General features: G+C 39.3%; 1 protein-coding gene across 1 annotated transcript in view; it reads left to right on the top strand.

Moving 5' to 3' along the window:
• NDUFA10 (NADH:ubiquinone oxidoreductase subunit A10) overlaps positions 1-23,046 on the top strand; it is a 45,440-nt gene that overhangs the window by 5,299 nt on the left and 17,095 nt on the right. The window contains exons 5-8 of the mRNA XM_026112902.2: positions 2,807-2,928; positions 3,680-3,759; positions 7,693-7,747; positions 15,986-16,071. Coding sequence (XP_025968687.1) covers positions 2,807-2,928; positions 3,680-3,759; positions 7,693-7,747; positions 15,986-16,071 — 343 coding nt within the window. The remainder of the gene's footprint in view (positions 1-2,806; positions 2,929-3,679; positions 3,760-7,692; positions 7,748-15,985; positions 16,072-23,046) is intronic.

Raw genomic sequence — 23,046 nt, 5'->3', positions numbered from 1 at the left:
GTGGTGCAAAGTCCGGCTGGAGGCCAATCACATAGTGGTTTACCCCAGGGGAGAATACTGGGGCCAATACTGTTTAATATCTTCCTTAACGACCTGGATGATGGGACTGAGTGCACCTTTAGCAAGTTTGCTGATGATACAAAACTGGGAAGAGTGGCTGATATACCAGATGGTTGTGCTGCCTTTCAGAGGTACCTTGACAGGCTCAAGAAGTGGGCGGGCAAGAACCCCATGAAGTGCAACAGAGAGATGTGCAAAGTCCTGCACACAGGGAGGAATGCGCCAGTACAGACTGGAAAGCAGCTTTGCAGAGAAGGACCTGGGGTCTTGGACAACAAGTTGAACGTGAGCCAGTAATGCATCCTTGCAGCAAAGACCAACCGCCTCCTATGCTGCATAAAGTAGAGTGTCACCAGTAGGTCGAGGAAGGTGATCCTTCCTTTCTGTTCAGCGCTTGTGAGGTGATGTCTGGAATGCTGAGCCCAGTTCTGAGCTTCCCTGTGCAAGAAAGACATGGACTGACTGGAGCAAGTCCAGCATTGGGCTGTGAAAGTCATTGAGGGACTGGAGTGTCTCTCACATGAGGAGAGACTGAGAGACCTGTGATTATTTAGGGGTAAGCAGAGAAGGCTCAGGAGGGATCTTATTAATACTTATAAATACCTGATGGGAGGGAGTGAAGAAGATGGAACCCGACTCCTCTCAGTGGCACCCAGTGAGAAGAACGAGAGGCAAAGTGCGCAAAGTGAAATATAGGAAATTCCACTTAAACATAGGGGGGGGAAAAAAGTTTTTACTGTGAAGGTGATCAAACACTAGCACAGTTTGCTTGGAGAGGCTGTGGAATATCCGTCCTTGAAGACTTTCAGAACATGACCAGACACAATCCTGAGCAATATACTCTGATTGACCCTGCTCTGAGCAAGGTGGTTGAACTAGACAATTTCCAGAAATTCCTTCCAACTTCAGCAATTCTGTGATTCTAGGTTGTGGACTCTGTAATTCTTGAGTAATGCGGTATTACTGTGTTGGTGTGTCTTGGGCAGACTCATTGAGTCTCTGTCACTGGGCTAGAAATGGGTTAATTACATGATGTATATAGGAGACCAGCTGCAGCTAACCCTTACAAACGTCAAGCTGTGCAAAAGTTTGAAAGTCTGTAGAAGGAGCTGTAAAACTAAGTCTTCAATTGTCCCCAAAGTAAGTTCTTACTGAAATTATTGTTTCTGCCTGTTCTTGGCAAACCTAGGGTTTTGGCTACTCCTGAGGTGAAGATAGTTGTTTCTCTGACTACCTTGTGTTTCTGGTGTCCTATTTGATTTGGTTTAGATTTAGGCAGTTTATATTTGGGATTTTTAATACTAGCTGTAAGTTGCAACTTCCTCGCTGAATGAGTTTGTTCTGAGAGCTGGTTATAATGAGCTGTGTCTTATTGATCTGTGTTGGTGAGGCAAACAAAGCCCAGGAACCTATGCTTCTATAGTGGGCAGAATCATTTGTGTGTATTTGTTCTTTAATATAAAATTCAGTTAACAAATTAACAATTGCACTGGAATCCTAAAATGGCAAATGCCTTGATAAAGAAACAGCTGACCACTTCTTACTGGGTGCCAAGTACAGTAGATTTTAACTTTTTCCTGAAGTATTTTAATTTGAAAGCCTAGCACTACATTTTTAGCTCGACCAATAAGCCTTATTGAGGAATGTTTGCATTTGAGCTAGGCAATCCATGCTATTCATAAATATTGAAAAGATGCTTCCATTGAGTCAGGGTGTGTTCTTAACTATCACACTATTAATCAAAGGATGCTTTAAGTTACTGATGTGATAAAAGAATCCAATAGCAGAATCCTCTGGTTACTATGTTCTTGGAGCGAATGTCTGCTGTTCCTAGCTGTTCCTAGTGGCAGAGCACAAAGCTATTGAGAAACAGTAGTATAGAGTATGCCTCCAAGACAGGTGTGGAGGGAAACAGTGTACTGAGTTGCTGACCTCTTTTATAATATTTGCTTTCCTCCAGAATGGTTTTGTGTATGCGTCAGGGGACAAGTGCAAATGTGTGCCTCACCCTTGGATTTCCCCCCATGGGGGAAATAAAAAGTACTTCTTGCAAAGCATCTTGTTCCTCCAGCAGTATTCCTGAAACGGGACATTTCCAGCATGCTCTTTTGCCACACTCTCGCCTTCACTGTGCTAGCACAATACAGTCTTTTTTTTTTTCTTCTTTTTTTTCTTTTTTTTTTCTTTTTTTCTTTTTTTAATGAGACTATGCCTAACGGAAGGCAGCAGCAGCCATTGATCACCTCAGGTAATCTAAGTGTTGCAGCTGTCTGACTGTTTTATGAGAAGCTGTCTGTACAGGATGGGGAAAACCTATGTTTCTCCAAACTTAAGTCAGAAATACATTTCCATTTGGTATCACTAGTTTGTTAAATATTCTTACATTTCAGTGCTTGTAGCTTCCTGTTTTAATTATATTGATTTTTGCTTTTTATTTCTGGAAGATTGTTTAGCCTGAAAACTTCTGAATCCTACTTGAGGAAAAGCCTAGCCTACACCTAATATATCAGCAAAGAAGAGGAGACTACAAATACTTTGGTGGGAGAAATGATTTATTTGGGAGTAGAATATGCATAGTAAATGCTGGAAGAACACTGAAGAAGTGGTTGCAGTTTGATTACCCGATAGTTTATATTTTTAATGCTGTTATCGTTGCTCCTGTTCCTTATTTGGAGTATGGGTATGTGTTCAGCTGTGCTGCTCTTAGGTCTGTAGTGTGTTTGATTTTTAATTTTTTTTTATTCAGGTCTTGATCACTACAAGGAAATCAAAGAGATAAGCATCTGTGAATTTCTACCACCTCACTTGGTCATTTATATAGATGTACCTGTCTCAGAGGTACAGAAGAGGATTCAAGAGAAAGGAGAGGTAGTTTTCTCTCTTACTGCTGTCACTGTCCACTAACATCTGTCATAATCAGGCCCTTATGCATGAATTCTATAGGATTTGCTGCAGAATTCTGCTTCTGAAAAGCTTCTAGTCCTCTTCAAGTGTTAGAACTGTGTGTCAAGGATGACCGTGTGATTATTCTGGTACATTAGTTCTAAAAAAATCAACCCTTTGACCACTTCTGCCACGAGAAACTCTGTAAAACTCATGTGCTCTTAAAAATCAGCCTTTGTAGCTGTCGTGCCAGGAGTCACATCCAGACGACATGTTTCTTTCAAATGCTCTACAGTTCTCTGTGCTTCCTGAGTGCTGTCAGCCGCAGTTGGCTGTCTCCTTCTCCAAATTCCCCAGCTGATTGCTTTCTCAGACCTGTTGAACTGTTGACATTAATGTGTGGGTCACTGTGAGAATGGATGACCAGTATTGTGAAATTAAGAAATTTGGTGCTTGATGCTTTCATGTTAACTGAGTAAAACTGTCATTTTTAGACTCAAAGCTAATTTTTTATAGGTCTTCCATCAGATATAAAATCCAGGGAGCTTTCAGTTAACCTGGTATAAAGTTAATAAGAAATACAGTTTACTAGTTTGTCACTAGTACAAATTCAATCTTGTCTAAGGTCAGAGTATGTGAATCTACCTATTGCTAATTTCTGACAGTTGCAGGACATTCAGTGGGAAAAGAAAACAAACTTTACAACATTCTTCTTCTGTTTTCTATTTATTTTTAGCCATATGAAAAAAAGGTGTCTGCTGCTTATCTCCAGAACATTGAAGATGCTTACAAGAAAACTTTCATACCGCAGATCAGGTTAGCAAACTAAACTGTGTCGTCCAATGAGTAAACACATTTTTGAGTAAAAATGTGTGCAGATCCTAAAATTTCTGCAGATATAAGCAAACAAAACCATGTCATCTGAGAAATCCTCCTTGTGCTGTGTGGTACAGCGTTATGTTCTAATGACAGGCTACTGCACTCATGGCATAATATCCATGTATTATTATCTATGTGTGTAGTTATCTTCTGTGTCCAAGAAACCCAATGCCACCTTTACAATACTGGATGATTAAAAATGAAGTTTTTGTAGGTGTGACCTTTCTAGAGTGCTATTTTTTGACTCTCTGGAGATTCAAAGCGGGAGAAGAGTTGTAGAAAAATAAATTCATTAGATTTCATTAATTGACTCGTCTAATATATTGCAAAGCTAATAAGCCATGACCATTTCTTCATCCTGCTGTCTCAGGTCATTACAACTTCATTGTCATGGAGTCAGATGCAGGGTAACATAAATTTGTTTATAGTTAAAAGGACACATCAGCAGCAAAGCCTGGAATCAGGTCCGTTACTGCTTACAGCTGTCCTCTTTGCTCTGCAGAAACAAGTGCTGTCTTTGTCTCCCTCTTATGGCAGCACACTGTATGTGGTTGGCATTAGGCCATTTTGCTACTCTTTCTGTTAGCTAGAAAGAGTGGATGGAGTGCTTCCTCGGAACTATGTATAGAGTGCCATAGCTATAGTTGTGTGTTTGCATTCATGTGACCTGAGGGGAGTGTGATGTAATGTAAGTTTTTTTTTCAGGCTTTTTTTGAGAATCTGAACACTTGCAATTTTTCTCTTTTAAAAATTCCTTTCACTTGTCATAGCTTTGGTTAGCCTCTTGATGTGAAGGGACAGAGAAAGAGATTTTGAGATAAGAGCTTTTAGTTCCCTTTTCTAGTTCTGTTTCTCTGCCTCATGAGACAGACACCTTACAGCCTTCCACATTTGAAAAAGATTTGATGGGCTTGTCAGTGCTGTTAAATAAAGACTATACTGCTGCCTGCTTTGAGAGACTAAGGGTGCTCTTTTCTAGGCTCTCCTGGTTTTCTCTAGCTAGGAAGCAAGAATGTGGGAAGTGCAAACTTGAGATGTGGAGACTATTCTAGATTGTTAGCTGTCCCAATTCTTAGCTCTGTCAAAAATCAAATTGTCTTAAAACCTAAAAGCACATGAACATAATCTTGGTCTCTCATAAACAGATGACGCTCTAGAAGGGCAACACTTAAAGGTCACAGACCCAGGCCTACTTTACATCAAAGTCTCTAATCACACAAAGTTTTAGTTTGTGTGTGAAGTTGGCTGTAGCCTGCTTGTATCCCCTTGTTTTCTTGCTCCAGCTCCCAAGATATATCAGTGTAATTGTCAGCAGTTGAACTGACTAACTTTGTATTGAGGCTGTCAGTCACATAGGGCAAACTTGTTGGTGTGGTGTATGGTCAGCTGCCTCTGAGCGCATCCGCCACAGATTAGCAGCTAATACACGGCTGTCAGAGGGAAATGGGAGCTAAGAACTGAGAGGGAGGGTGGGAAACCTTAGGACTATCATCCCCCTGAGGGCAGAACTGTTTAGAATTTACTAGTGAGGAGAGAAATGCTGCCCCCGAAATATACTGTGTTGTTTAGTGAGGCTAAATTGTAGATTGGCTGGTCCTGCTGTGATGTCAACTCTTTCCCCCTTTGGCTGTTCATGGTCAGTACGCTTCTTAAGCAAACACCCTCTGGTTGGCATCCTTGTCAGTGTATGGGTTTACAGTAGCTTGTCAGATCAATCTTTGTGCTCAGGTCTGAAGAAGGACTTCTCTGTCCCCTTAACATGGAAAAGTTCTAAATGTGTGAAACTTCCACTTTGCACATTCAGGACCTTACTGATAGCTTGCATATTGGATGAATATTCAGAAGCTCCAATTGCCTTTAACTGTTTGTTTGCTGGCTTGCAGAGTGATACATTAAACTACTTTGTGCCTTGCTGTTAATCTCTGGACAGACAAGGAAGTATTTGATTCCCTAGCTCTTCAGGACAACCAAAATCATGTCCAGACAGGCTAAACAGAATTTTATTTAGACTTTCAGACAAATTCCTGGGCTGTACACTTTCCATGTTTAAGCTTGGGTTTGCTTCTCCTGTCTTGCTTTTCTTGAATATGTCTTGAAACGCAGTAGGAAAATTAAATAGATTGTTACTTAGTAAAATTCCTGTTCTCTGGTTCCATTTAATTGAAGCAACTTGGTGCTGCCCTAAGTGGAGTGTCCTGTATAATATGGTTAGCTCTTTTAAAATTGATGCTTCCTTTCTAGTCTGACATGTTTGTGAATGCCTTTTAATGTCTTTTTTGATAGTGATTTGTGAAGCTGGTGCTGTGGCAGATACTACTTGGTGATTTTGAACAGACAGCTTTTGTATTTCATTGGGTTTTCTTTTCTGGACCCTAAGCCTAAGATTACCAATGTTATCTTTCATATCCAGTGTTGCTTCTGCAGAGCAGTTGTTTCCTCTTAATGAAAGCCCTGATAATCTGTAGAGCATCAAGTGACTTGATCTGCACTGTTAATGCAATTGCCAGTATAAAGCTCTGTATTTGGCCAAGTCTGGCCTCTTGTTCTGATTAAGGACAGTTGAAATTGAAGATGCGAGTATGCATGCTATACTGTCACAATAGCTCCCTTTAAAAGGATGCCATTTATTTTCTTCTGTTCTGTGACTGTGAAGACTTGTATGAGTCCTTCTGCCCTTCTTTTTTCCCCCGCAAGTTAAGAACAGACTCTTTAAATAGTTCCCCCATTATATGCACTAGTTAAACTGCAGCACTGCAGAATCTCAAACCAGCTGCTTGTCACTGACTCTGTAAGAGTTTAGGGGTTCACAGGAATAAAAGGCACTCTATAAATGAGCTTTTTTTTTGTTTTGTTTGGTTTGGTTTTTTGTTTTTTGGTTTTTTTTTGTTTTTTTTTTAACCAGAGCTGTTCTGACTGACCACTGTTAATGCAGATCAGGAACTAGTTTGGACTGCTGCATTTGTATGTTATTTTGGTAATGTGATTGCTTCCAGCAGCACTGTTTAGATTGCCTGCCTTAATTCTGATTAACCACTTGGAAGTGGTCATGCTAAGAAAAAAGGTCTGCAGATGCTCTTCTAGATTCTTCAGCCATTCTTCACGGTGCTTGATGTACCTTGTTTCCATTTCATTTTTCTGATAAGCTTTTGTTAGCTAAAGGAACAGTGTGAGTCTTCCACATGAGCTACATCAAATTTGGGAGCAACTATTGCCGAGCAGTGTGTATACAGTAGTGGAAAATGCTCACATAGGAACTGCGACCATGGTGCTGCTCCTCAAGTGGCTTTTTTTTGAAGGCTGCTGTGCGAATAGGAAAACAGTCTTTTAACCAGGAAGTTGTTACATGTTGTAAATATTTTTCTACTTACATATCCCAGAACCTGTGTTGTATTTCTTTCAGTTAGCTCAGGCCTAGTAAATAATGATAAATAAATTTATTCTTTTCTTAAAAATAATCCATGAGTATTAATGTACTTGCTATAAAATTGAAAGTCCACTGAAGTTTTGGTTATGACTGGTTAAAGATGACACTGGGCTTCAGATAGATTGGAAAATTGTAATTGGGGTGAATATACACAAGTGAAATGGAAACAAATTCATAGATGGGAGTTTTTTGGAACTAAAACTATGTAGATATCACAGAAAATTTGTTCTTTAAAAACAATTTTGTACCAGGAAAGAAACAACTTACAGATCTAATAGGAATTTTATTGCAAGAATTCCATAAATATTCTAAATAAATATTCTAAAATTTTTGAATGCTGCTATTATTGTGCCTTTGAACTTCATTTCTGCTTCATTTTGGAGCAGGGGAGAGAGGACAGGCATAGCAGTTGCATCCTGTGAATTAAAAATTTCTTCTCTTTGCAGTGAGACCAGTGAAGTTTTGCAGTACACTGCAAGTGAGGTAGAGGATGTGGAGAAGGTAAGAGTTTGCAGCATGTATTGGTTGTAAAACTGCCTTTACATGTGAAAAGATTTGTTGTCTTTCCTGGTTTGTTCCTGTCATCTTTTCTGGATAATCAATGTGGCAAATGTCAAAGTCGTACCTTAGTGTTAATATGGCAAAACTGACTCAACTTTTTTTTTAAAGTTCCGAGAGCAAAAGGTAAAGTGAACACCAATCTATTTTGTTGTCTTGCTAGGTAACTAATGCATCTACTGTTTTACTGTTATGGCAATGATGTAGGCTATATCTGTGCTACAAAGTTTTGATGAGTGATTGTAGTTTTGTTAGTCAGCAGAGTGGAAATCTTCCTCCTTCCCGCCCCGTTCCATTGCTAAATTATCTGGGTATCTGAGTAAGCAAAGCCTACTACAGATCACGTGATCATTACTAGTAAAAGAGTCTTTGGGCTGATGTAACTTATGCCAAGTGTTTCCAAATTTGATTTTTCCAAGGAAATAGTGTGAGGCAGATGAAAATAACATCTCCTGAGTCTCTGCTGGGCTCTGCAGTGTTTGGCTGTTCGGTCAGCTTCCCAGTTTGAAGTGGTTGGTGGGATGGGCGTGGCTCTGCATAGCTCAGTTTGGGGACTGATGGCATAAACCAAGAGGTAAGTCACCCCCACTGTTCAGCTGAGACTCTTTCTACTAGTGTAAGGTCTGTCTCTTGGCTTTTGCCAGTATGCAGCTTTCTGTGATCTGGATTCATGCACGAGTTCCTATGCAGTAAAATAACTGTTATTTTCTAAAAGCTGATCATTATTTGGTTATCGCGAACAGCTTGATAACCAACTCTTCTATCAGCTTTTTAACCTGGGTTATTCATCTATATTGATTAGCACGTGGTATCTGAACCGCAATCTTTTTTCTCCAAACGGTTTGGTCAGACAAGCTAGTCCTGGACCAAGCCAGATAAATTGCCATCTCATTGCCAGAAATCACCTCTTAGTATATGACAGGATTAGCCTGAGATGACTGCTTCCTCCTACTCCAGACCGTTATTTCCAGAGTAGGTGTAACATGTTTGCCTTATTTCAGCAGACATACTTGCTTGTGGAAGGTTACTAGTGGGATAATTGAAGCCTTTTGCTTCCTGATAGTTAACTTTTCTCTGTAGTCGTTGTCCACTGCCTAGGTATAATTCCAATGTCCAAGCCTTATATAATTCTGAACATGTTTGTAGTGTCTGTTCCAGTTCTAGGGATGAAAGTTGCACAATGAATCCCTCAAAGCTGTTTTGAATTCTGTAGTGGCAATAAGGGTGTCAGCTGCACTAAAAATCACATTTTCTGATGTTTTGCTGATTTGAATGCTTTCATCCTCTGTGTTTCTTGTTTAAAGGCCCTGATATGTCCTTCTGGGATCCATTTAATGCTCTCCTTGTGTTTGTTACAGAGGAAAAGAATGAAAGTCTGGTTATATTGCTTTCTGTTTGAGTAAATAGGCCCAGATCTTTACATATTAGTAGATGACTCATTTCTAAATAAGCTGGAAGGAGAGAAGTGTCAGGGTGATTACTTTATTTGAGATGGAAAACTCACTATTTTGGAGAAGCGGAGAAAGGGAAAGCATAATAGGCTGGTTTGCATTAATAGGGTATATTTTAAATATTCTTATTTTAGCATGTAGTAAGTACGTGGTATTTAGAGACCATATGTATAATGGTATTTTTACCAATTTCAATACAGTATTTAGGCTGCTTGTTCCAAGCTTTCTTTTTTTTCCCACTCTATTTGTACCGATGAGAGGATGATGATTTCTTTTAAGCACCCCCCCTCCCCCCCAAACAGCTTATCTAGCAGAGCATCCTTGCTCCCTTTGGAAAGAACATAATCCTTACGGAAGTAAATATATCAAGATGGCAGTCCAGCACTGATAACAGGGTACTTGCTGAAGCCCCATGCAAATGGCATTACTATGGTTCTTTTTAAAATGTTGACAGTGTTCTGCTTCATATGTAGGCAGAACCCTGTTTCAAGAGTGAAGCAGTATGTTTTATTTTGAAGCAGAACTTAAAATGTGCAAGTACGGTTGGCAAAGGCTGCAGGGTCAAAGCACACCGAGGTACCTTCCTTAGTTCACACCTTCCTTTTTTTCCTTTTGTGTTACTTGGTTTGCTGGCTCTGAGGCTTCCCAGATGGAAGTCCTCAAACCAGCTGATTCCAACTACCAGTTACTTGAACAGCAGAGAAAAGAGTATAAAGAATGGGATGGAAAAGGGAGACAACCTTCCTTTCAGTATGCATATCACACCTATTCATCCACCTACACCTTATATGACATTCCTTCAATAAATAGTAGGCCACCTATTGCACTACACATAGGTTTGTGAGGGCACTTCCTTCTTGCTGTGGGACGTATCTGAGAGCCTTTCTTTGCTAAACCTCCAAGTTGATGCTTAATTAAAAGATCTTTAAGCCCAACCTTGGTGTTAATAACAAGGGAGGTTTCTGGCTGCTTACTGCTGTGGTAGAGTTCTTGTATATTAAATATATTTGAACATTTTCTAGGTATTGCAGGCAGGTAGCCTATCACTGCTATGATCTCTCACTCAGGAAGTCTCACTAGAGTAGCAGTGAGCCTTGGAGATCCCAAAATACTGTTTTCAGGCTTTTAGAGAGAACTAATTGTGATCAGGGCTGATAGTTCCCATTGGGTGACAAGAACACTGGTGCCACTGTGGCCAGGGTACTGTTGAAAAATTAGGAGTAGTAAGAGGTTTTTGTTAGAATCTTACAAGAACATTTTGAAGTTGAGTTTGCGTTTTCTGTCAAACAGGCTAGAAGAGAATAATGAAAAACTCACTGTTGTCCTTGTCTTCAGTTGGTAGAGCTCTGGCTTTTGTGTCCATGTGCTAGAGCATATACGGCAGTAGTATTACCTTTGTCAGAGGAAGCATAATGTTATTGTCATTAGTTTGCATTCATTTTGCTTGACCAAGATGGCAAAGCTTAATGCTAGGGGCAAGGGACTGGAAAATCTCCTGGATTTTTGAGTTTAGTTCCTACTACTGTGCTCAATGATGAATCTGTTTCAGCTGAAGTCTGTAGTAAACTTCCCCTCTAGTTTTATTTGGCCTTGCCCATTACGGTAGCCTGTATCTAATATCCTCATGTTCTTGTGCAAAAGCTTTATGTGAAGCAGGAAATGTCAGTAAGGACTTTCCTGATAGTAAAGTTATAAACTCCATTAAGCACATTTCTGTGCATTTCTATGCATTTTAGTTCCTTTTATGAAAAAAATGGTTGGGCATTACATTTTGGGTCCTACCCTGTTGTGCCTGGATTTCCATTACATTTGATAATAGAGATTATAAAATAATAGCTATCAAACAGTAGACTTGTGAAACGGCTTGAGTTTATACCCCAAAAAAGGGCTGATGGCTTCAGTGTGGCAGCAGACAAATAGGAATTCACTCAGGAGATGCATTTGAGGTAGGCAGCTACTTGCAAATAACTGTTTTTGGAGTATTGCAGAATGAGAAATTTCCCCCAAATGAGGCTTTTTTGAAACTTTAAAAGCCAAAGGACTTTCCTTTTGTTCTGAGAGTCACCCTTATTCATGCATCTGGTTACCTGTGTCCTTTTCCACCTGAAAATTCTGACGTAAATCTCTCTGTATCACTTTCCAGAAATGACTGAAGGGAATTAACCTTCACATTTTATCTTATTCAGTCCTGAAATTACTCTGCATCCAAGTAGCTCTTGGATCTCTGAGGTTTCAGTCTTCTGAGTAAATATGTGAAAAATGGAGAATACAACCTCATTATTCTCATATGCGTAAAAAGTTAGGTATACACTTTCGTGTTAGCAGGATTGGGGAGTCCCTGCTTGCATGCTGAAGGAATAATGCATACAGTGCCTGGTGTGCACTCCCAGTCTGAAGTTCACACATTTGCAGCCTCAATGAGAATTCTGCTTTTCAGTGAGAAGCATCCTCTATGAAGAGGCAAGATTAGCATCCTAGGAATACCAGGAAGACTTTTTTTTTTTTTGAGGGACAAAAAAAAAAAAAAAAAGAAGGGAAGAAGCTGAAATGAACAAAAAAAAAAAAAGAGGTCAGGGTGTGGATGAGATTATTGAGCAATTATAGTTAGCTTTCAGGACATCATAAAAGAAAGGATGGCAAGATTTGAGAGCCATGGTGTTTTAAGTGGGTAGCTACAGATGTTTCGTAGAGGAAACAGAAGAGGAAGAGTTGGGGGGGGGTGGTTGTTTATCATCTGCTTGTTTTCTCCCCCTCTTTCTCTCTGAGTGCACATGAAGTGGCCAGAATAAAGCCATTTGTTTCCTCTCTGAATTTTGTAGTAAAATACATTGCTGGGGATTTTATTTTAATCATGTAAATCAGGCTTTAAAATTGGCCTAAAGCTCTTACTGTTGAAGTAGAGAGTCCACCAAGCTCACCAATCTCATATCATCACTGAACATAAGCAGAGTGCATACTGATGACCCTATTAATTTGTTTGGACAAATCTGGACTAGAGGAAGGATTAATTACTTTGAAGACACATTACAAGATGATCTCATATTTTCATTACTGATTTTAGCTATAAAAACTAATACTGGTTCCGTTTGAAAAAATGAAGTTTTTTGGTTTCTCCCCCCCCTCTGTTGAGGTTCAATTTATCTTTGAAATTAAATAATTGAAATTTGGGAAAAAGGGATGGCAGGAGGGAATTATTTTTGGCTTGTAGGGTTCTGTGTACACAGATGTATGCTGTTAATAGATGTTGATGTTTACCTGCTAGGTAGCTTTGATGTATAGACTCTTTGCAATTTGGGAGGTTAGTTTTTTATGAATTTAGAGTTCAATGGCTGTTGATTTGCTCATAGCAGACATGCACAACTTACAGAAATGACTTACATTTCTTAGGTGTGCTGAGCTGATGTTTCATATTATCTTTAACACTGGTTGTAAGGCTAAAGGAGTTGTAAGGCTAAAATAGAGTTTGTTTATTTAGGATGTTTCAGACTGCTTTTACCTGAGGATAAAACTGAAAATAAAAAGGTTGCTCAATGAAAAAAAAATGGATATTGAGAAGGGGGGAAGAAGGGGGATAGTTTGCAAACTTCACAGGAAATGTTTCCTTTCCTCTGTGCTTGTGAATGCAGTATTTTGCATTATGTGTCAGTTTTATTCAGCATCACAAGTCTGCAAAAATTCAGACGAAGCTGAAGATGGGAGCCCATAGAGAGATAAGCTTTGTGCTGCGTCCCTTGTCTGTGCAGAAGTGAAAGACTTCAGAAGTATCCCATGAAAACTGTCCCGTTGCAGATGCTATGTACGGGTTAAGCTCCTTCCTGCAAGTCGTAGTCTGAATTCTGTAGGGTTGAATCCTGAGTTGCTCCCTATGTCCGTCTCTTGCTTAAAGAAGAAACCTATGAAGAGGAAGTTGGGGAAAATTCAACTCTCTAGAGTACCCTCACCTCAGGTATTGTGTCATTCTCTCCATAAATTATATGAACAATAACAGTGTTGTCATCCCCTGCTCCTCCCACCTTCCCACCCATAGTTCTTCCAACAACAGAACTTACCAGTTCCCACAAAATAAGCTTAGGTTTTACATATTGTTTGAATTGGCTTAGTTGCAAAGATTATGGAAGAGAGTCTGATTATTGAAAAACTTTTTTTTTCCAAATCCTAGCATGCTCTCCAGTATATTAAAAACTGATCTCTCCTGGACATTAGTATATGTTGTGCTACTTGGTTAGGTTTAAATCATTCACTTGCTGCTAATTCCCAGGGGATGTCAAGGCATTCCTTGTGAATTAAGAAGCTGCTCTTCTAGCCTGGTAGGGGGCTAATACCATTGTTAAAAAGCTACTGGAAAAGATGAAAGATGTCTTCTGATACGGTAATAAGAGTGTGCAAAACTAATCTGGATACTGATTTTCTTACCCCTCAACATCTTCTGAGCCCTATTGTTAGAAACTCTATTATTATTCCTGTCATCAGCCATGATCAGTAGTTTCCAAAGCTTTGCCGTGGCGTAAAGTAGCTTTTTTTTTTTTTTTTTTTCATATCTAATAGGAATTTGAATGTTTGGCATTTAAATTAAGAATAAGAGGTATTTGAATTAACTTACCATACATCTTTCTTTCTCTTTACATCCTTGAATGAATGAAGTGATAGTCTATGATGTTCAAATGCAGGTAATACAAGTTTATATCTGAGCCATTTTATTAAATATGACAGGATTTGTGATGGGGCCTGCCATGCAAGCTCAGGAACACCCCCCACCTCAAAGAACCAGTATCCCAACTGCAGCAAACATAAATGTTCTCTGACTGTTGTTGAGCTCTTACTGTGCTTGAGGAGTGTCTAAGTCATGTGGTTCTCCAGTACATAGGGATCCTGAAATCTGAGTGCAAACTGGAAAATGGTGGATACATCTGAGCCTATTCTAAATGAAAAGATTTCTGGAAGGGATTGGGACAATATCTCTTTGCAGTCTAGAAATTTCTTGTTGCTATTAAATCTTTATATATATACACACGTGCACACAATAATATATATAATATACTTTAAAATATATAAAAATACAGTATTTATATTTTTACACCTATATATATATATAAATATTTTTTCTTTATGTGAAAGGTAGGTTCCCATGCTCTTGGCTACAGTATCTGGCTTGCCAACTTTGCTTATTTGTAAGAGATCAAAAATGGTTAAATAGGAACTTGCTTGAAGTTTGAAATATGCTTTGATATTGTCACATGTCAAGTGTATGTTTGAAGTCTTTGTCAGCAAATCTAGTCCTTAAGCAATACAAATGGCTCAAGTAAAATCATCGTGCAGTTGGTTGTATCTCTAAGCTACCTCTTACCATAAAATGTAATACTGGTAATAGAACGGACCGTTATAGTTGAGACTCCTTTGTAATAACACTTTTTTTTATTGCCCTTTCCCTTTAAGTGGTAATAAATGGGATTTAGCATTCTCTCAGACTGCAGGGAATAGATTACTGTGGATTTAGTACGTGGCAAATAATAGAAGCTTCTTTTCATTTATTACTCCATCACTTGCTTTATTGCTGGCACCTGCTTGCTTGTTGTCAATGGAACGAGAATTTGTCATCAGGATTGTGGTCCTGACCTCAGTAGCATTTTTTCTTTTTTTTGTTTTTGGAGAGGGCCTTTGTGAAATAATATTTGGAGCTCTACTGATCCATTCCTTCTCAAGTTGTTTTAAGATATTATCCCCACCTCAAGGATTTATAAAATAGCTTCAGTGCATCCTCCCAACACTAGTTCAGATTTCCTTCAGATCAAGTCAGTTGTATGTAATCACATCATGCTTGTGTTAAGCAATTATCCAGTGTGCCAGCAAAGATGTGTTTTCTGATGGAGCCAGTCTGTAAATGAAGCTCAAATATAGCATTGATAACCTTTGAGGTGCTGGAGGAGTGGTTTTTTGAGATGGTGTTACTTGATAGTTGTCCTTGGTGCAGTGCTGTGAGTTTTAGCTTTACTTTCCGCTCAGATTGTGCACATGCATGGGTAGTTTTTGATGACCAATCAAATTGGGAGCCTTTGGACTTCTGTCACTATGGCTGCTTTAAGTATATTAGGGTATTCCAGCCTGAAATATTCATCAGTTTCCATTGTGTGAACCCTGCACAACAGCACCAAGAAACAATTGCCGCAAGGTGGAATAGTTGGTTGCTATGTAGTATTGCTCCTCAACCTTTTCTTAATTAATGGACTACTGAGCCTTTTGAAAAAAAACAGACTTCCTATGTAGCATGGAGTGTGATGGCTTTTGTTTGCTATGACAGAGGGCTAAATTTAGGCTGTTGTTTTTGTTTCCTTCTCATTGTACTTTTGAGGTAGCATTTTTTTGCTTCCTTCTACCCTCAATGAATGTCAGGTTGAGCAAAAGTACTTTAGAGCATGTAAGAACTTGCACCTCCCAGCCTATTTAGTCCCTGTCATCCTCTGCTCGCTAGGATTCGGAGCACCAGGAGCTTTAGAACTGGACCCCATGTGTCTATCTGATGCTTTTGGCAGGGCCAGAGCCTCCAGCAATACGGTTTTCGATCATGGGAATTCTAGTATCTGTATTGTTGCTCTAGCAGTGAAACCTTCCTGCTGGCTGACTTGTTAAATCAAATATGTTGATTATTTCAGTGATTTGGGTGAGGGGAACTGTTAAAGAGAATGGAACTTCTGATCAGACCACCTTTTAGTGTACTTTTATCCTCTGATTCCAGGTGATTGAAGACATTGAGTACCTGAAGTTTGACAAGGGGCCTTGGCTGGAACAGGATGACGTTTCTTTCCATCATTTAAGACTTTAGTAAGTATGATGTCTTTGAGTAACATGCTATTTAGCATCAGAGCTCTGGGAAAACAATGCTTTGACTTTTTTAAAGTATGATTATATTTGCACTGTGACTCACTTCTGTATCAGAAATCAGGAGTGATAGCAGGCTTTTGTAATATGGGTGCTTGCCATTGTAATATGGATGTGGTGTTTTGCTGCTGCTACTTGATAATTGGTTGGACCAGAGATTTCAGATGAATAGTTCCTGTTCTGTTAATGGATCAAAAGAAATTTATAGTCATTTCCTAAGTGCTGTGACCTGTGGTGTTTTTTTGGGGCAGTGTATTTTTTGCAAGTACTCCTGTTCCTGGATGGTCACAGTATGCAAAAAGGTATGTAATTGCAATGTAGTGCTGTTTAGATTGGCTATGTTCAAAGTGTTTTTCTAAAACTAGTCCAGTTTCTTATATGCTGTACTTCTTTCTGCCTTTCAATATCTTTCCAGCAGTCAAGAAGCTGGCTGAAGAGAACGTAGAGGAAAAAGGAAACAGGCAAACTTAGACAATTGCTCAAAAAGTGTTTTTTTTCCTCCTTTCCCCCAACCCCCAGTATGAGAGGAGCATTAATCCTAATTTACAGAATGAAGTGTTGCAGTTTTTTCATTCATTCTCAGTAATAACAAGGAGAATTGTAAAGTACAGCATTTCAGGTTGTTCTTTTGTTAAAGATCCCTGTCCACCGTATTGGTTCTGAAGAGATAAAATTCAGATAGTAGAGAATGCCTTACTGGAATAGAATCAAATTTGATTGTAATAATTTTTTGCAAGTATTCCATGATTATCTGTCCTCCAGTTCAGCTGTGGAAGGCTACTAGTGGCATTACATGTTTCTGCAGAGCAATGCTGAAAAGAGAGGTAGCACTCCAGGCTCCAAAAGATGTGAAGCAAACCACTGACATGTGTCTAAAGAATTGAGAAGAGCATAGTCTGTCACAGACCTACACATGTACTACAGATGAAACAGAAGAATGCCACTCTGAAGTCTTGTTGAACAAGATGTACTCCAGATAATCCCATATTTAAAAAAATCTACACTTATAAAAGTATAAATGGGGATATCCTTGCACTGAAGTGCAAACTACTTGTTTGACTAGACCCTTGTCATCTTTATACTAAATGTACAAGAAATAAGATCAGTATAGTTACTACTGTTTTAAAACAAAGTTTAAGGATGATATTCTCATGGTACTAATTTCGGGTAATCTCGCAGGTTAATAGAAAGATGGGGATGATTTTTTTTAAATTGAATATTTGCTTGTGAATTTTAGTCTTTTATTCTGGTGCCTTCTGTCAAAATAATTCTGTCACAAAATAAGGTATACTGTTTTCTCAAGGATTTATAGCCTTCAGATATTCTTTGCCTTTTACTCCTCTGTGTTGTTACTTAAAATGCCTTCTGATATTAAAGATAACATTGTCCCTTTTCTATAGTTCTCCTATCAAGAGGTGAAGACAGATTGCAGAAAAGTGGTGTTGGATTGGATGGCATCTAAGAGAAAAAAGTCATGACTTGAATGCCCTTTAGCTATCTAATAAGAGGTTTCTTCATACAGTAAATGAAGTATAGAGTCTGGCAACTTAGACCCTGCAAAAATATCAAAATCAGATTTTCTTTTTGAAAGAGGAAATAGGGTTGCTTTCTCATATAACTTTACATCTGTACAACATTAAGAAAGGATTATTGTTAATTGTGCAGTGTAGGAGGGAGTTAAAGGAAAGTGTATAATTAAAGAGCAGCATATAAAGATATCCAATGTAAACTGCACAGTTGTAGAAGGGAATAAATTCCATTGTTTAAGGCTTAATTTTTCACTGAACTTGGGGGAGGAGAGTTTCCTTTACAAGCTTCTCTTCATTACAGAAAATACAAAATTATTTCTTCTATTGGCAATGTTGCTATGTTAATAAGTTCTTATAATGCAACAAACTGCAGATTTAAATATACATACAGTTTGAGTTTTACTGTTTCCACTTGCTTTCAGAAGAGTATTGTCAAGACAGTGTTTATATTCAGACATCTGATGAATGTGCTTAGTGTTTTAAACATCATGGTGCTTTGAACCTTCATTTGATGCTGGGGTATTAGAACATCTGTCAAACACATGACTAAAATCCTATGCTGTTGCTGCGCCCACACCTTGTTCAACTGGAAGTAGGGGGCAATATGTTGGGGCAACCTGAGCAGGGAACATATTGTAACGTTTTGTAAAAAATGTGTAGGTCTGGGCATATTCCTTTTTCATGTTAGTTCTAGAAGTGGAGGACAGATGTGAGGTTCCTGTCTCCACGTGCACCACCTTCACTCTTGAAAACAGTTCTAGTGTCAGAGGGAGGGCAAATGTATAAAGACTGAGCAAATACTGGAGATAGTATGCTTCATTTCTTCGATGTTGGAATTGCATCCCAGAGCATCAAATGCCAAATTCAGGTGCTAGGTCATGAATGTTAAAGCTGACACTTCCCCTGAACCATCTCTTTTTTGTCTTTTAACTGCTTAAATTATTTAAACGTTGGGAATGACAGAGTCTGCAAAACTTACATTTTACATTAAAAACATTACATTTTTTAGCTTTCAGTTTCAGGAACCCAGCTGTGCTTAGTTTGAGTGCACATTCAATTACAGTAAGCAAAGGCATCATTCTATGCACAAATGCATACTCCGTACTCCATATTTTAGCCCATCCTTTGCATCTCCACTTGCCAAAGTTGTTAGTGCTTCCTCATATTGTCTTTATTTTTCCAATGCTTGAGTAAAAAAAAGAGCTCATGGTTCCCAGGCCTCCACAGACTTTTAAATGCCCCATACCTGTATTAATTTTGATGTTGGAAGGAATTTTAGTATGCTGTGTGCTGATGGGCTGTCCTGTTCTGTATGCTGCCACGTGCTGCCCTCTCGTGGGCACTAGACTGGTGATGAATTCTGTGGCTGAGGTGATTCTGGAACAGAAAGCATGATTAGAAAGCATTTGGCTATTTTTCTAGTCGTGGTTGCTTGCTTTACCATCTCCCAGTGTTTTGCACAGCCCACTTATTTTGACTGACTGTTTCAGGTCTGATGCTGCTTGAAAATCCAGAGTGTTTTCTGACCAGGGCACTGCAGTGGGAGGCAGTGTATTCTTATTCCAGTTCCAGTGTTGATTTGTTGCTTGGCTGTGGGCTTTTTTGTACCCCTTCCGCCTTCAGCTCCTACCAGCATGCTGTTTGGGGAAAGGGGAATGAAGGGCAGATGAGGAGAACTTTTTCATTGCTTTTATACAGGGCCTAACATATGGAAACCCTAGCAGCGCCTCAGAGTACTTTGGTAATGCAAATAATAAGTAAGCTAATCAAACCAGTGAGCCACACCCATATAAAATCAGTTGCATAACAGCATCTTTCATCTCCCCACCTCACCCTGTAGTCCTCTCTCCCTTGCCCTAATAGAAGGTAGCGTGGTTATGGGATTGAGGCCTATCTTGGTAAAAGGTTAAAAACATATGCATGCTTGTATGTAAGATGAAGGGCTCTCCCGCAGAATGCTCTGCACATACCTCTCCAGACCCTGACTCAAATAAAAATCATTCTGCTGTCTTTGGCAGGCCGCGTTTGAAGTGTCTGGAGGGTTCCCATTTTGCTGCTACACAGTCTCAGGCATGTTTTTATCCATGCCCTTCCCAGTAAAATCACCTGCTATTGTATACATGCATTGCAAAGTAAATAATGTTTTGGAGCAAAGAACTTTAGTTTTTTGTATTGTTGCCAGTGGTGGGGCAAACCTTGAAAATGGTGCATTCCAGGCCCCACTGCTTACTGAATTTGACTTTTTTCATCAGACAAGTTCATGGTTAAATCTATTACATCTCTGCAGATTTTTAAGAATTTGCTATAGCCAAACATCCTTTCTATGGGCAATTTTTTTTTTTTTTCCCCAGCCGCCACTGATTTCGGGGGTAAAAAAGGATAGGTATCAACATTTATTTTATCTTAATAAAAAGGGATTTATTTCCATTTGGAATAAATCTAGCAGCGAAAATAGTGCGCCACTCATATCTGTTCAGTTTTGTTCGTTAATATGCATTAGTGTGCCATATACCCTACTTAGTAAATCATCCAATATTGTCCTTGGTAGGACATCAGAAATACATTTTGAAGTCCTTACTGAAGGATCTTGTATGAGGAGTAACTGTTGTGATAATCTCTAAGTTGGTTTAACATTTGTTTCGGACTCTGAGAATTGTGACTGGTCCCAGATGCTTTGCTTTTACTTCTTTTTTGTTCATTTTGCTCTCATTAAATGAAACTTTGCAAGGAGGAAGCAGCAGAGTGAATGAGGGAAATTGACTCTTAAGTTCTGTTTCACAAGCTAATTGAATGCATTTAGCAAAAGGAGGAAACATACAGGTTTGAGTGTCTGTCTTGTACTGATTTCAAATAGCAGGACTAGAGGTCATTGTAAGAGGGGTATCGGGCTTGTTTTTAAAACTTTTTGTCTTGGAGACTCCAAAACCATTGGGAAATGGCCATCTGTTGGAAAACTACTGGCATGGTTAAAAAGCTCTTCCCAAGCATCCATGTTTTCTCTTGCTTCAATTTAAACAGTTATTCTTTGTCATTTCCTCTTTGCAGGGCCTTTTTATAGGTTTGAAGAGTTGTTATTACATCTCCTTGGCCTTTTCTTGCAGACCTTCTGCTTTTTCTTGAAATGCCATATTTTTCTTGGAAGTTACTAAAAGTTAGTGGGTTTCATTCACTAAGGGGGTGGTCATGGTTCACCTTAGACGTACCATGCTTTGTACTGCCTAACCAGATGGTGCAGTCTGAGTCTTATTTGGCAGCAGCAGGTTTGTAGGTCATTGCCCTACCTTTGCGAAGGTCTGGAGCAAATGGGCACAGGCAGTGGGCAGCTTACTGCTGTCCTGTGCGCCTGCTGAATGAGCACAGAAGGAGAGGTCAGTACGAGAGGAGGTGGACACAGGAGTTCTGATTGCCATCTCTCCCAACCAGTTTTATGTGCCTGTGGCATGAGTCAGGAGCATTTCTCCTTTCCCCTGCTCTCACAAGTATGGGCAAAACTTGAGCATTTTACAGATGCACACACTCACTTGCTCCCTCACACAGGTACGTACCCTACCCACTGGATATAGGGAAGCAGACCGCAGCAGAAATTGAGGAGCCAGGCTAAGGTGATAAGGGTGCGAACAGCAAAGGAATGAATGCCACCCACTCGCTCAGATTCTGACTGGGTGTTGCATTTCAAGTTTGGAGCTGGTTTCAAGGTGTGCTAGAAAATGCTCTCAGTTTTCCAGGGGAGTCCACCTGCTATTTCTCAAGTTGCCTTCATGGAGGAGTGTAGAATTTAACTTGGGATGATTTGTGTTGCTGGCTCTAAGTCTTTTAGGCCAATGAATGCTTTTAGGTACAAGCAAGTTTTTCTATTATTGTGTATTGTTTCATTTAAATTTTTGTAACAATGCCAACATCAATTGTTGAGAAATCATGATTCGGGCTACGCAGCTGGGGTTTTTTTTTTCTTTTTTTGTTTGTTTGTTTGTTTTCCAAGCAGTCTGCATCCCATAATCTTCCCACTTTGCACCTTTAACAGTTACGTTCATAAGACTTTCTAACTTTCATTGTGGTAGGCATTTCTAGGTAGTAAAGTTGACCACCTAGGAACAGAAGTTTTAGATACAATACCTAGCTGTTGTGAGAACTGCAGTAACTTCAGGACAGCTTACAGTACTCGTGTGTCATCAGGTTTTTGCTGGTTCTCTGAAAACACTGTGTATCCTTGTCATAAACTGCCTTTAAGAGAAACAGAACTTCCTATTCTGAAGAAGAGGCAAGTGTGTGTCAGTCCTGATTCTTCATGACTTGCTCACAGAGCTTGCCTCAAACTGTGTCATAGATGCTTTCGGAGAAGAGATGAGAGCTACCCATCACTGTAACATAATTGCAAGTCTTACTCCTTGTTCTGTGTAACAATGGGAAGATCTCTAGCTAATTGGGTTATGAACTGTTTTAATGATGATAAACTAAAATCTTAAAATCTAATATTCCTACATTATTAGGACCATGTAATCACTTACATGTTCTCAGGTATGTTTGAAATTGCACATAATATTATGGATAGATAGAACATACTCTGGGTAGTTATGTTACTAGGCTATGAGTGAGCTGCTTCTAGAAAGTACAGTAAGTGCCAGAAAATAATGAAGGTGGCACTTTTGTACTGGGAGAGACAGAGAAAACTAAGGAAACTTATTAGGTACCTTTAAATGCTTCCTCCTGATCAGTGAATTAGTTCTGGCAAGCAAATGTGGTTTTGTTGTTGAAGACATTGTTGTGGCAGGTGTCTTTGGGTGGTGCATTTACTTTGTCTTCCAAGGAATTTCTTAACGTAAAAAGTAGAGCTGAATCTAGAGAAGGTATCTTTGGTAGCGTTAGGGTTTTTTTTGTTGTTGTTATGCAGCATTTTCTTTGGAGGCAGTGGTTTTGTGAAAGAAGTTATAAGAGCAGCAGGTTTTCTGTCTCCGTCACTAACTACAATAAGTTGTACCTGGGAATTGTCCTTTAAAATTTCCGTTTAGCATTTGGCTGAGATGCCTGAAAGAATGGATTGACTGCAGACTAGTTGACAGCTGGACCCAGTTTGTGTGTGTAGATATGCCCAGATAGGTTGTATCTGTGTTCTCCTGCAGACTTGAAAGGTCCAGAACATCTGCTACTATTTGACAGAGAGCCAACTCTCCCATTGATGTGGGACATTGGTGCGGGGAAAAAGGGATGGAGGTGTTTATTAACTGATAAATTAGTGGGTATTCCACAGCCTGTGCTGTTAAGGCTGAGCTCAACAAGGCATTTAAAGATAGCCTGCAAGTAGTCCTTTGTTAATCAATATTCTTAGCTTGTTGTCTTTCAAAGGGCTTTTCTGGGCTCTCTGTACAATGAAAATGCCGATGAAAGCTCCTTG

Source organism: Dromaius novaehollandiae, chromosome 7 (assembly GCF_036370855.1).
Source record: "Dromaius novaehollandiae isolate bDroNov1 chromosome 7, bDroNov1.hap1, whole genome shotgun sequence".
Lineage (NCBI taxonomy): Eukaryota > Metazoa > Chordata > Aves > Casuariiformes > Dromaiidae > Dromaius > Dromaius novaehollandiae.
Note: the sequence above shows the minus strand (reverse complement) of the source record. Positions and strands in the feature narration are given on the sequence as shown.